This window comes from Tauraco erythrolophus, chromosome 7, assembly GCF_009769465.1.
Source record: "Tauraco erythrolophus isolate bTauEry1 chromosome 7, bTauEry1.pri, whole genome shotgun sequence".
Lineage (NCBI taxonomy): Eukaryota > Metazoa > Chordata > Aves > Musophagiformes > Musophagidae > Tauraco > Tauraco erythrolophus.
Genome location: NC_141471.1, coordinates 57,483,727 through 57,497,210, shown reverse-complemented (window position 1 = coordinate 57,497,210; position 13,484 = coordinate 57,483,727). Strand labels below are relative to the sequence as shown.

At 42.2% G+C, this 13,484-nt stretch overlaps 1 protein-coding gene across 2 annotated transcripts in view; it reads right to left on the bottom strand.

The window, feature by feature from the left end:
- The window catches only part of GLI3 (GLI family zinc finger 3), a 197,232-nt gene extending 189,946 nt beyond the window's left edge, over positions 1 to 7,286 (bottom strand). For both annotated transcript variants that reach the window (XM_086614358.1, XM_086614359.1), the window contains exon 1: positions 7,163 to 7,286. In XM_086614358.1, the coding sequence (XP_086470484.1) occupies positions 7,163 to 7,286 (124 nt within the window). The remainder of the gene's footprint in view (positions 1 to 7,162) is intronic.
- Between the last annotated feature and the right edge of the window lie 6,198 nt (positions 7,287 to 13,484).

Here is a 13,484-nt window from a genome sequence, read left to right as displayed (position 1 = left end):
AGGATTTTTTTTAATTCTTTTTATTTACTTTAAGGAGAAGATCTACACCATGTAGCTCCTTCCCTTGCAGATTCCCAAGTCCAATCTCTCTTCAGGACCCAGGAAAACTCTCAGGATGCCAGAGTTTCCTGCCTTTATTTTTTTCAGTGCCCTTCCAACCCTCCCCAGCCGCCTGGCACCCCTGTGTTTGTTGACACCTGTTTCCAGCGGCTGGGAGGAAGGTGCCATCCCTGGGAGCAGCAGTGCTGCTGCAGAGCCTTGCCATGCTGCCACGCACCCATTCCACTTCGGTGGCACGGGCTGGTGCAGAGGTCCAAGGTCATCAGGAGGATCTTTCTCTTTTAGGGTCTCTTTCCCAGAGACCAGCAGTTAACGGCAATGAGTGAGCCCTTTTCTGGAAGGCTGAGGATATCACTGAAGCTTCAGCTGCCAGCAGTATTTTTCCTACTAAAAACGCTCCCCGTCCCCCTCCCCATGTGGGCTGTAATGCCTGAATTTTTCGAGGTCTGATTGATACTGGACTCCCACAAAGCACAAGCTACAGAGCCTGGTACCGTTGCCATACCGTAAAGACACATTTTAAACCTTTGTATTATTATCACTTCTTACTCGATTTCAAAACTCAGGTGCAATTGTAATATGGTTGCTTGGGTGTTTGATTTTGTTGTTGTTGTTTTTCAGGAAAAAAAAATCCCCAGTGTATAATTCCCTAAATTTAACCTCCACATTGTCCAGGTGGCAAGCTTCTGCTGCTAACTAATGTTTTCTCCCGATTCCACCTCGTGTTATCCAGCAGGATGTTAAGTCATTACTTACTGATTACAGTGATTGCAGGGATAAGCCACTCAATCATCTCTTTCTGGAACTTGCAAAGGGATAGAGGAGGATTGACATTTAATATCCCTTATGCTATTAACCACTGCAGGGAGGGGAGAGAAGGGGGGAAAAAGGAGGGAAATCTCCGCAGAACTAATGAAGCAATATTGTATTGCACTTGCAGATCATTGGCTTTAGAGCAGGGTAAGGGTAGGGCTGGCTCACTGAGGAACACCACGAGAAAACAGTGTCAGGCAGAATGAGTTTTTACAGTCTACAGTAAACCCTAACTTGATGACCGAAATTTTATTAGTAAGCATAAAGGACCATGGGTGCATTACCCCGAATGAACGTGTATTTAATCAGCTACTCACATCAGATTACAATATACCAAAACATGCAGTCTCCACTTAATTACAACCTCCAGTACTTTTGCTTCCAATACTTCCAAGCATCAGAAGAGCTCATCCTCCCCAAGAATAGGTACTTTCTTCCAGCTTATTCTCTTCGGACCTGGCCACAATTATCAGAACAGAAGGGCACACAAAACCTTACAAGTTCAGGTCTTTGCCCTCACTTTTCTGCATTTCCGCACGTGACGGTTCTGCCCTTACTTTCCATGCTGCTGCACGCCACCATTACAGAGAGGAATTACGTGCAATATTTGTCTTGCTGAAAAACAAAATCCTCTGAAAAACCTAGACATTGAAGATCATCACTTGCAATATTTAATACAACAGGATGTTGTTTCCTCCTTGACCTGAAGACGAGAAGTGAGGATGGATGGCCCTTCCATCCCCTCTGACTTCAGGGGAGGAGGAAGGCATCTGCTGATCGCTTTGCAGAGTCAGGTCTCATATAATCAATTCAGGACTCAATTTGCAGGCCACTAAAATAGCACAGGCAATGTTTTTTGATACCTACCAACCTCTTTTGAACCCTGACCTCTCAACGGGACCCTGAGCACACCAGTCCAACACGGGGGCCAAGAACGGTTATTATGATTAACACCTATTTTATGGTGAGCTTGAAAGCGAGCAGCAGGACAAGTAACCAACTGAAAGTTTAAACAGGAAATGTGATTCTTATGGGGTTGCAGACTGCTGAATACTTCCCTCATTCAATCCTGAAAGAACTACTAAGAAGTGGAGAAAAAAAAGAGACCTAGATGAAACTGGCTCTTCTTCTGAAAGAATCAAAGTGGACGAATGAACTTTCTCTCATTTATTCATCTATCAAGCCCAGTTTTAAGTTACATCATCATTAAGATAATAATTTCTGCTTTCTATCACTTTAAAGTATGTTCTCAATAACTATCTGATTCTGATAAAGGTAGTCAAGCCCACAACCTACATACGTTTATAATTAGCTTTTTTTTTTAAGGCAGAGTAATAGGTTAATAAGAAATATCAAATTACACTGGAACGAGCTCATGGGTCAAAAACTAGACAAAACACATCAAACTGAAAATAAGTGCTTGCCTGTCAGACACTGAAGGAGTCCCTATACAATAACTGCATTGTTTTAATGTAACGTTAAAAACATCAGTTTAGAGCCAAAATGTGCAAAAGAGGAAAAGCATTTTAGTCACCGACAAAACTCACAAGTAAATAAATCAGGGTTGAACACAGTATTATAATCTCCTGATGTTCTCCAAGCAATGCCGCAAAGTGGACGTTTGCCTTGCAAAAGTATTAATTCATCCTACCCAGAAATCCACTGTACTTTTTAGAAAATAAAGCGAAAAATTAATTATATCCACACTAGAGATCTAGCGAAAAAAAAAAATAAATTGCATATAGCTGGGGGCTGTGTCAGGTTAGCGCGGGGTTTTTTGGTCAACACCTCTTAGGAAGTACTCTAGCAGTAAATCTGATCCACCTACAAAGCAGAGCGTAGAGTGGAAGCTGCCAGCCTGGCAGAGCATTAAAGTGACCGCCTAGCTGCAGGCACGCAAACACCCACGTCCGGGCCAACAGAGCTACTCCTGCGCCCAAAGCGCCACCTCCGCTCCAGTACCTGCTGGACTGGAGCTCAACACTTTGCTGCAGCACTGGGACTCGGGAAGGCCGGTGACTGCCCGTGCCGGGGTGCAGGAGGGTACTGCACTGGCGCGGGCAAAATGGTGGCTCGTCTTCTGCTCCGGCACGGCAGCGCTCAGCCTGCCGTACCGACTCAGCGTGCTGCTGATCTCAGCGGCAGCTCCTGCGCCAGGCTGCGAGGCACGGCAGCCAAGGAGAAGGCATGCTGCTCGCCCTGCCAGCCTGGCGCTCGCCCGCAGAGCAGCGTGGAAGAGTAGCTGAGAACAAGCCTCCATGTTGGAGTTCATCCCACTTCACCAAGGTGGGTCACCGTGAAGACTCCTGCAACGTTTACAGCATTCACCTGAAGATATATTTTTAACCCCGGGATTACTTGAAATTACAGGAGGTACCATATTATCCAACAGAGGTCTAGCAAGGCTTGCAATTTCATGACCTGCAACACCAGGCAAAGGTTCTCCAAGGAAAGCACTGAACTAATTTTAATGAGTTTATCAATGGATACCTCTCTTCAGAAAGCCATTCCTCGCACAGCTGGATAGAAACCTGTGCGTGCATGCAGCAGCTTGCAGGATGATGACCTAAATCCATGCACAGGCACCGCAGGGAATGGGGTCTTACTGCTTTGTCTCCAGAGGAGCGGCAGGGATGCACGTGGGAGAAGCCAAGGCCTGACTACACAGTACTGTGGTAGCAAGGTGCTCCGGGACACTGGCCTCATTACTCATTTCTTTAGCAGTTTTCCTACCCTTGGATATTAGCCTAGCAGTAAATATAGCAGTCAAACAAAGGAGTAAAAAGAACAATTTGCACAGAAATGTATCCTAGTAAACTGCGTGCAGTTTGGTTGAGATACACAAAATGAAACACAAAGGAGAAAAGATCAAAAGCTTGCAAAAAATGAATTAAAAACAAAGGAAGAGTGGTCCCAAATTACAAAGACCCACTGGGGATCAAAGTGCACCAAAGATTTTTGTTAGTTATTACAAATTATGATTTTTTTAAAAAAACTTTTTTGATCACATGTATTTTAAAAGAAGTTTTAATTTGCTCCAGCACTAAGACCTTCCCCACGTGTTTCAGCCTGGAGCACATTTTAATGGCTCCGTTATAAATCCCTGAAATTAGGGGTTTATAATGGAAATGCTGGCAGGCCCTTTTCTAACACAGTACAAGCACCTTAGCAACATAGTCAGAGTTTGTCGTTAGGTGAGTGCCACGGAAATCTTTTTTGTACTAAGTAGTGACAGGAACTCAGCAGAAGTGGCTAACATGTAAACCACAGCCCATGCTCGCTCAGTGTTTGAGTCTACAGAGCAGCTGATACCTTCCAAGGGGCATCAACAAGTCTGGGACTCCTAACTTGCACTGTGTAGTTAGCGTTGACCCAGGAGTTGCCGTTTTGTGCCACCTTTCCCACTTTCTTTCCCTTGCACCTAGGTTTACACCAGGCTCATCAATAAACAGTTTGCACAACATGTGATGCAAAACTTTTCCACACTCAATAATCATTTTAACATAGATTCTGCTACTGGGTGTGTTACTCACTTTTGGGAGCTGTTGAAATAATGGCATTTTCTTTGTTTCTTCACGATTCTAAGCTTCACACAAAACCTGTAACTAACAGCTTTCAATCTATTTGTGATCCACATTCTGAGTCCTTCGGAAGGCAGCAGAGCTTCTGAGAAAACACTGGTTTCTACACCACACCTCAGCCAGCTGTCACTCAAGTCCACGTTACCCTGCAAACTTTGCTAATTAATGTGGTGTCCAGAGGAGAGAAGCACTGATACCAGACACCCTTACACGGTGACATTGGTATGACAGGCAGCTGCTGCTCTGCAATGACAGCAGAGTCTTCTGACAAAAACAGCAAGGATCATTTTGACTTTTTGTTATTTTTTAAGGGTACCTTACCTTGTTTAACAGAGCATTCAAATGCAAATCGCAACCGTTTAACATTACCACAGCCCTCTGTAAAAAAGAGGCACTGAATCAACAAAAGCTGAGTGTTTTGTAGGAGTGGTGTCTTACATCAACTGATGATGTTCCTGTAGTAGTACTCATTGCAGCACTAAAGAACAAAAGATGCAAATGTGACGCAAGCTCCAGCTTTCATGCAAATTGGTCCTTGTAACCAAAATCATTATCATGACAATCGTATCTGCAAGAAGCAAGACTTTAAAACACCGCAACAGTAAAACTCATGTTTAACTTCGTGAAGTTCTGGTATTAGTCTTTGTTTTCGTACATGCCCCGTGGAGTCTGCACACTAAGAGGAAATTTTTCATATTCAGGAAGGAATGGAATTTTTTACCCCTTCGAAGCCCAACCCTGTACCTCTGGAAAGTCGTTTGCGTGGTTACTCCTGAAGGTAGATTAGAAACCCAAACCTTGGAGATTCTGGTGACTTCCCTAAATACAAAGACTAACGAGACCAATGCTTACCCACTGAAAACAAACGTAACTGTCATTACCAAACACAGCTTCAGGCCCCAGGATGTGTACTGCATTAGCACCTCATTCCATTAATAGGAAACAATTCCAGTGACAAAAATTTCTAGTCATTCATTACACTTAGAATCATTCCAACTCCGGGGCGTTGATGCCCCTGACATGGAGTAAGACGCCACCCAGATGAAGCAGGTAGTTAAGAACTAATATTGCCATTAAAGCTGATAGGTAGAACAGAGAGAGAATATTATTTGACCATAGGGTGAAACCAGTGTCAGAATTAGGCAAAAATATCTTGAAGGCTTTATTTTTAACCATCTAAATCTAAATGTTTAACGACAACGTTAAAGCTCGCCCAAACAGTCAGAGGTACGTGCCAATACCAAGTTTGAGTACAAACCCTTGACACATCAAAGAACACGCATGTATGTTTCAGCATGCATCTGTTTGAAAAGTTGGGCCAATGTGGAAAATCCTATTATGGGGAAAAAAAATACAATGGGGAGCTCTTCAGCTAATGTGAACCACTGTAATTCTATTGACAGCAACGGATCTGTGCTGACTTACACCAGCTGAGGATCTAATTTCATATGCCTTAGACAACTGATGCAACTTTTTCCATAGCTGCTCAAGAGTTTCTGTGCTCTCCTGAGGATCAACTCCAACTAGTAGGTCAGCAGGTGCTGAGTTTGCTTTGAATCTGAAGTCCAGTCACACAGAAGGATACTGGGACATGTGCCATCTAACTTTTACTGACCCACAGAGATTCCTCTCTAGAATGGCTGCAGAATTCACGTATTTTCTGCTTTACTCTAGAGGGAGATACAGGTTTCTTTGAGAAAGCAGAAACCTTTCTTCAAGATATCAAAGTGAGAACCTGACCTGGACCACAAGCCCTAATGAGTGAGCATGACGGAAGCAGAAAGGGGGAAGAGAAAACGTTTTGCCAGGAATACACCAGGACTCCAAACACATCTTCCGTTTTTGACCGTTATTTAGATTGATTTGCAAAAAACAACAGTTAATCTGCAGCTACCCAAAATCCACAGGTCTAAAAACTGCCCACACAGGTCTAAAAACTGCCCACGCTTTTTCAAGCCATTTTCTTTCCTAATGCCAAGAGAGTTTTGCATTAGCAGGGACCAAGACATTCAGCTCTCTTACACTGAACAATGAAAGGGCCAAGGCTGGGATTATACACTCTCTGGAGAGGCAGAGAATATGTAAAATTGTCAAGTGAGGTAATCTCTGGGGAGAATTAAGCAAACCACTCCAGTTTTGCAAATCTACAAGCTGTACATTCACAACTTTGAAATGAATTCACGGGACGATACACTCTTAGCTTGATGTTTTGTCCCTGGCTATTAAAGAAGTTGGGGAGGTGGGGGCAGCCCTTTGGGAGGAGAGAGTTTATTTGTAAAAGAAGAGAAGAGAAACAAAAAACCCTTTGCCATTAATTTTGACAGGGCTACTTCTGTCTCTTTTGTAATAACTAATTATCTAACTAGTGTAAGAGATTTCAATGGCCAAATGCAAAGCACTGGCAAACCCTGCCAGGCTAATCAAGAGAATTTCCAAAACACCAAAAACAGGAACTTCCTATAATAAATAACTTAGCACATTCACATCTCAAATGAGAACATCTGGAAGAAAAAGACTACCCCTGATGCCAAAACAGGCCTTATTGTATCCTACCACTTTCCACCACCACCACCCCCTCCTTGTTCGTTTTCTTTAGCCTTTCCTTAGAACAAACACTGATCCAGGTGCAAATGCTCAATTCACAAGGAATGCAGTGAACGTAAAATTACTGTAGGTTTGGCTGCTAGTAAATCCCTGCTGTTACTCACCATTGGAAGTTGTGCTGGAGGCAACAGCTTTCTCACTGACATCTGTTCGACTGGAGCATTTCACGATGGAATTCTCCACTTTTTTCTTCTCCGTCGTGGCAGAGCTATGGGACTGCGCCTCCATGATGACTTCTCATTACTTCAGCTCTCCTTGTACTAATACCTGAATGAAACAAGAGTCATAAACTGTAAATTTCATTTGAAAGCTTAGCCCAAAACCTCTCATGCCTCTCACCTGAAGAAGAGCCTGCAGCACAACTGAATTAGCAGTCCACAGGCCATTTCTGGATGCCCATCAAATCATGTTTGCATGCATGAATTCCTAAGGAATTTAAGGAAACACTAACACCAAAACCAAGTATGTTTGCCTTTACAGAGAATCAGCATCACAAACCACTATGCTGCTTGATGGGTAGGTCCATTTTTTTCAAGCCTATAGGGTTTTAATGGACTCGGGGGAAAAAAGCCAGTATTTTTCTCCAGTGTCCAGAGCACTTTGGAACAACGCAAAAAGAATCAAGACAGACCTTCATGTTGACTATAGAGGCCAAATATTTAAATTTCAACATTCACGCTATCCGAACACACTGCAGCAAGAATTATCCTGTCTATCTCTACACCTTGTTCTACTCGTGTAAACATCTCTCACTTTGTTTGTTCAGAAATCTAACTCAAACAAAAGTGCATTGGAGTAACACCCTGAAAACCACAGGGAAAGGCAAATATTATTGCTAGTGGCAGATAACGAGATCACTTTCTTTTGCATGAAAATGCTGAAAATGGAAGACTCTGCAGAGCTGTGTGTCTGGTTATTCTGCCTTTCCTGGCTGCTCTTAGTGTCATCTCCAGCAATACATTCATTTTACACCCCGCAAATCACTTCTCCTTACTCTCAGGGCTTTTACATTCCTTACATAAACCCAAGAAGCCTGCAAGCTTCCAAAAGGGTAACGCTGCTTGTGCAGCAGTGTATCCATGCCAGGCCCAAGACTGCAGGGATCTGGGGCTGTGGAGAACACAAGCCTTTCCAAGCACTGGTCTGCAGCTTAACCTGACACACACCAGTCTGTCCAAGTAAGCTTTACACAAATCATCAATATTCATCACATGCCATGCTTAGAACCAAAGCACGCAGGTACCTCGGTAGTTTGAACATGATCCTATGCAACAACAACAACAAAATAATAATAAATAGAGTGTTTTCAGCTCAGAGCACCACTGTAGTCATTAGATAAAGGGGTCTGAAACGGAAGGAAGTCACACTGTTCTATAACAACATTTAAATGAAATAAAAAACCAAAGGCTTCAAAACAAGCTACAAAGTAAACTACAATGAAGTGTAACTACATTAGCAACCTGTTTCCCTGATTCTGACAGTCGGAAAAATAAAAACCAAAACAAAACCAAAACAAAACAAACCAACCAAAAAAAAAAAAAAAAACCACACCCAAAAAAAGGCTACAAAGCCAATTCATCACAAACACAGCTGTCTAGTAAACCGTTCCCTTCCCACCTCCCTAGTAGGAGTTCTTTTTAATAGCACAATAAAACACTCCAAAGCCTCATTGTTATACAGTAGGGATCAAAGAAGAGCCCAATCACTAAATGAATCATTATTTAGCTAGGCAGCACAGCCAGGGAATTGGACTAGATAGCAGAGACTCTCTGCCACCGACCCATTGGTCTAACCTTCAGCAAGGCACTTTTCTTCCCTTGAGATCCTTTCTTGCTAAAACCAGGAATAACAAAGCTCTGGCTGCCATGGCTGAGTACTTCTAGGAGTACTTTCAAGATCTGCCTGTGAAACTGCTATAAATATTGTGATTTGCAAAACGACTTCCTACCAGAACATGAAGGGAAAAGTCAGGTGTCTTCAAATATGAAGGAGATCTAACAATACTCAACTTGCAACAGCCTTCAATTCTACTCAGCGATGCACAGATCCCCGAGGAGGGATCTCATGTGAGCTTTGTAAACAGCACCTTTCCAAATTTCTCCTAGGCTTCCTCCCCCTTTACCCTTGCACAGCTCACACAAGAGCACCTACAGCTTTGGTCAGTTATCCTGTGTATCAGGCTTTTCCATCCCTGGCACTGGCATGAACTGGGGGAAGCTGGCACTGCTGCCAAGCTGTTCACCCCACACTGGCAAGAACATGTTCGTTTTCTCTGTACAGCCCTGGCCACATAAACAACAACATCTGCCTCCACCCTGTCTCCAGCCACTGCAGGAGCAAGTCCTTCAAGGTACGCTCTTGTGCTCTGTCTACTCTCCTTTGAGTTACTTAGTATTCTCGAGAAAGAACAACTTTCTGTGCTGTCTCTGAAGGATTTTAAAAAGCTATACGTTTTCAGTTGTGGTTATTTCTCTTCTGTTTTGCCTTTTAAGGGCCAAGTCTGCTATTCAGGCGGCATCTTCGTTTACATCAAAGAGTCTGATCATGTGAGAGCTTGGAGGGAGAAGCTGCAGAACTTGTCCCCCATTTTCTTCTGTCCTCAGTTCATAAGCCTGTTTCTTTTGGCTAAAATTCATGAAAGGAAACAATTATGCTCCCCACTCAACTAGAAAGGAAGAAACCACGTACTCTGCCCCCGTTTCACAAGGCCAGTGGAGTGGCATGGAACATCTGAGCAAAGGTCATGAAAATGGTGACAGGTACCTACAGCAGTTCCGCCACCTCCTGCCACGTAGATGCCTGTGCAGATAGAAGCAAGAAGCCCTCATGTATCTCCACCTCCATTACATTTTGATGCTACCCCTGCTCAGAAGAGGATGGAGATGAAGAAACTGTAAGGAGTTGACACAGCTTTAATCTCCTAAAAAAGCATCTTTAGATCATCTGCAATTCAGGAGCAACACTGGTATCCATTCATTCTCTCAGCTATTTTTTTTCTTCCCCCAACAGCCTATCAAGGAGATTGTTCTGGTGCTTTGGGGTTGTTTTCTTTAATGGAGTGAAGACAGACTAGGAGACGTAATTCCACATTTTCCACCGCTCTCTAACACTTTCCTGTTTTACACTACCTAGTGTGGACAATGAACGGGGGCCTAAAGTACTGCTTTAAGTGAATTTTTGGTCAGAAAATTGCAGAATTGGCCACGAGCTAATATAAACATCTGCTTTGGTACCTGTTCTGGTTTGCATCTGCTTAGTTTACACGCAGAAAGCTGCTTTTATTCATGGCAGCATGGAAGAGGGAACACTGCAAGAGTAAATGTTCTTACTCGGCTCTACACCCTCCACCACGAGCCGATGGCCCCGGTGCTGCAGACGTTTCCTCCTGTGCCTTCCTTCCTCTGCTCCCAACCCACGCTCGTGCTGCAAGGGCGTCTGCAAGAATTCCAGCAGCTCCAGTTTCACTCCAGTGCTGTATCAACTACATGGTGATATGCACGGCTGGGAAAGTAAGGAAAGCCAGGAGAGAGGATAGGACTAATAATTACAGGTATGTGTTTTGGTATGTTTTGCCAAGCATGCCCGACAGGGAAGCAGTCAACTGGAAGTCAACATGGAGCCTCCCAAAAATTTTTCTTCATGAAGACGAACTTAAGCCCGAGTTGAAAACACAAACCAGACACACGTCTTCTAGAATCATTCTCCTTAATTTTGGCTGTGATTTTTATGTTCTCTCAGAAATTCTAGTGAAATATGAGAATTGCAGTTTACAAAAAAAAAAAAAAAAAAAAGGCCAGGATGATGTGAAGATTTCTTTCCACTGGCTGCTAATCCCTATCAAAGAGCATTCTGAAAATCAGCCAACCTGACGTGGTCTTCACATTAAAATACAAAGCGGTTAATATTATGGTGCATGTGGGTCAGTGACTTCCCTGTTCCTGCCCCCAGGCCCGAGACAATACGTATCTATTCTGCAGCAAGGAGCTCTGCTTTCAAAAAACCAGAAAGCCAGTTTCTGTCGGCTATCCAGTACCTCCATGTGCATATGAATGGCAAGAAAATGCTATAACAGTATATGGGCGAAAGCCTGAACTTTCATAGGTAAATAGAGGGATAAACATTCCTTCCTGAAAGCAAACATTCATGGCTTTTTCCCATTCAATCATGCTTGAACCTTTTGTAATTTCCCTAAAGCCTGAACCCGCTGCACAATTAATTCCAGATCCCCATTTTAAACCTAATCCCTCTCAAAACAGCAACCTGCTTGCAGGTGTGTCTCTTCTTTTTAAATCATAAACATAAACTTTCACCAATTGCATATTAAATTGGAGGAATTTTAGGAACAAGCTACTAGAATGAACTAGTTAAATGAGGAAAACTGTCTCTTTTAAAAGGAGTGTCAACAAATGGCAATATGTTGAAAATGTATTTTGAATGAAAAAATTCTTTCAGGCAATTTGAAATGATATAATTTCCGGTCCCTATGTATGCTGGTCATAAAACTGCCCACAGTAGTAAAAATAATCATGTTAATATACTGGGGAGAAAAAAAAATCTTTTTGTTCATTTACTCATGGTTCCAGCTAACCAAAACCAGTGGACTAGCCCTCTGCCTGGAAGAGCAGGAAACGTGACCCTTTCTGAACATACACTTTGATTTTCCAAGAAATCTTCAACTCTGTGCTCCTCTTCCTCTCTGAATTACTTTTTAAAGACTTGCATTTATATTGAGCAAGATAAAGACCAGATCATGCAAATCTTTATTCATGCCAATAGACTCACTGACTTCAACAAGACTACTTGCTTCAGTATAAGCGCTTGCGCGGGACACAGAATATAAAATTCTCAATTTGCTTGTCAGACTGGTTTAGATTTCTTGCACACTTAAACCTTCTTCCGCTTTTATTTGTTACATTTTTTTTTTTGAGGCGGTATCTTTTAAAATGTCAGGCTTTTTTTAAAAAAAAATCATTCCCCTGTTTTATTCAATGCTGCTGTAGTTGTATTCAATTCATTAACAAGTGGTTTGCATCCGCTGAGAAGAGCTGTCTGAAATAGCAGTGTCACAGCATTCATCATCATTACATCAGCAGTAGGGAAGTTCATACTGATTGCTATCAGCAACCAGAGTGCCCCAATCAGCGTGCAAGCAAACATAGCATGTTTAATTTTTCAGAAATGACTCTGGGTCGTTAGGGTGTTCATAGGTACTACTTTGATCCACGCTACTGGAAGGAGTCTTTGGGGATACAACACATGTCGAACAGCACAACTGTATGAAAGTGAAAAACACAAGGGGAGGCATGAAGAACAATCAGGAAATTACAGTCTCTCTCAACCGTAAAGGACCCTTTATCAATTTTATCAAAACCAGTTACACTGTTCCTTGGGATTATTTAAGGATAAAAAAAACCTCTGTCTTGTTCAGATACATTCAACTGCAAAATTTACATGAGACAATCTCATGCTATTATATGGGAGCTATTTGACACGGATTTATACAGGCCTGATTCAGGTACATTTAACTTCCAAAACCCACCTGGATTTCAGCATTGCTTTCCATCAAACCTGCTGGCAAAGCTGCACTGACAAAGTCGCCCCTGACAGTACTTGCTGAAAAATACATAAGTGCTCAGGTATTTTAAGAAACACCTTCCAGTTCTAACATTAATCTCTTGGTATACCTCACCATTTTTATACTAGTTATAAGAACTAATCTAAGTATTATATATTTTAGAAATAGTTTTATCTTTTCTCAGTTCTTTGTAAACTAAACCAGAATTCTGCAATTCCCGTGAACTATTCCTGGGCAGATTTTGTTCAGATTCTTCTCTATTGAGCCAACTGGTCACAGTAAGACTAAGACTGACATGAACAGAGCAAAACAAAGAGTCTTATATCCACTATATATAAATACACAACAAAACACTAGTAAATTGGGAAAAAATACATCTTATACTTCGTAATACTTAACTCTATTTAAATTACACCCATAATCTGTAACTGTGCTAGTTGCAAACTGCATACTTTTCCTAAATCTGTTTTAAAATGCAAATTAAAATTAGAAAGAGAGAGAGAGAAAGAAAATAGACAGAATCAGATAGGCAGATTTGTTGCTCGAAATTAAAAAGTACCCCAAGTTATAGGGCACGACATGTATTAATACAATCGTTCCAAATTCATTACTATCTGCTGTCTTTTGCTGTGTTACATTCCTTTGATTTCTCCTCCCCACTCCCCCGCCCGTAATGACTGAAAAACAACTAGACCTAAAGCCTGGTTAATGATGATCTGATCTGTTCCTGATAGGTTAAATAGCTTGTGGCAACAATAATGCAGGATCCCAAACACAAAGGCAATCAGCTAGGCAAAGCAGTGCTATTAGCATCCTCCTGATTAAGATCCTAAGTGAGAAACTGCTCTATG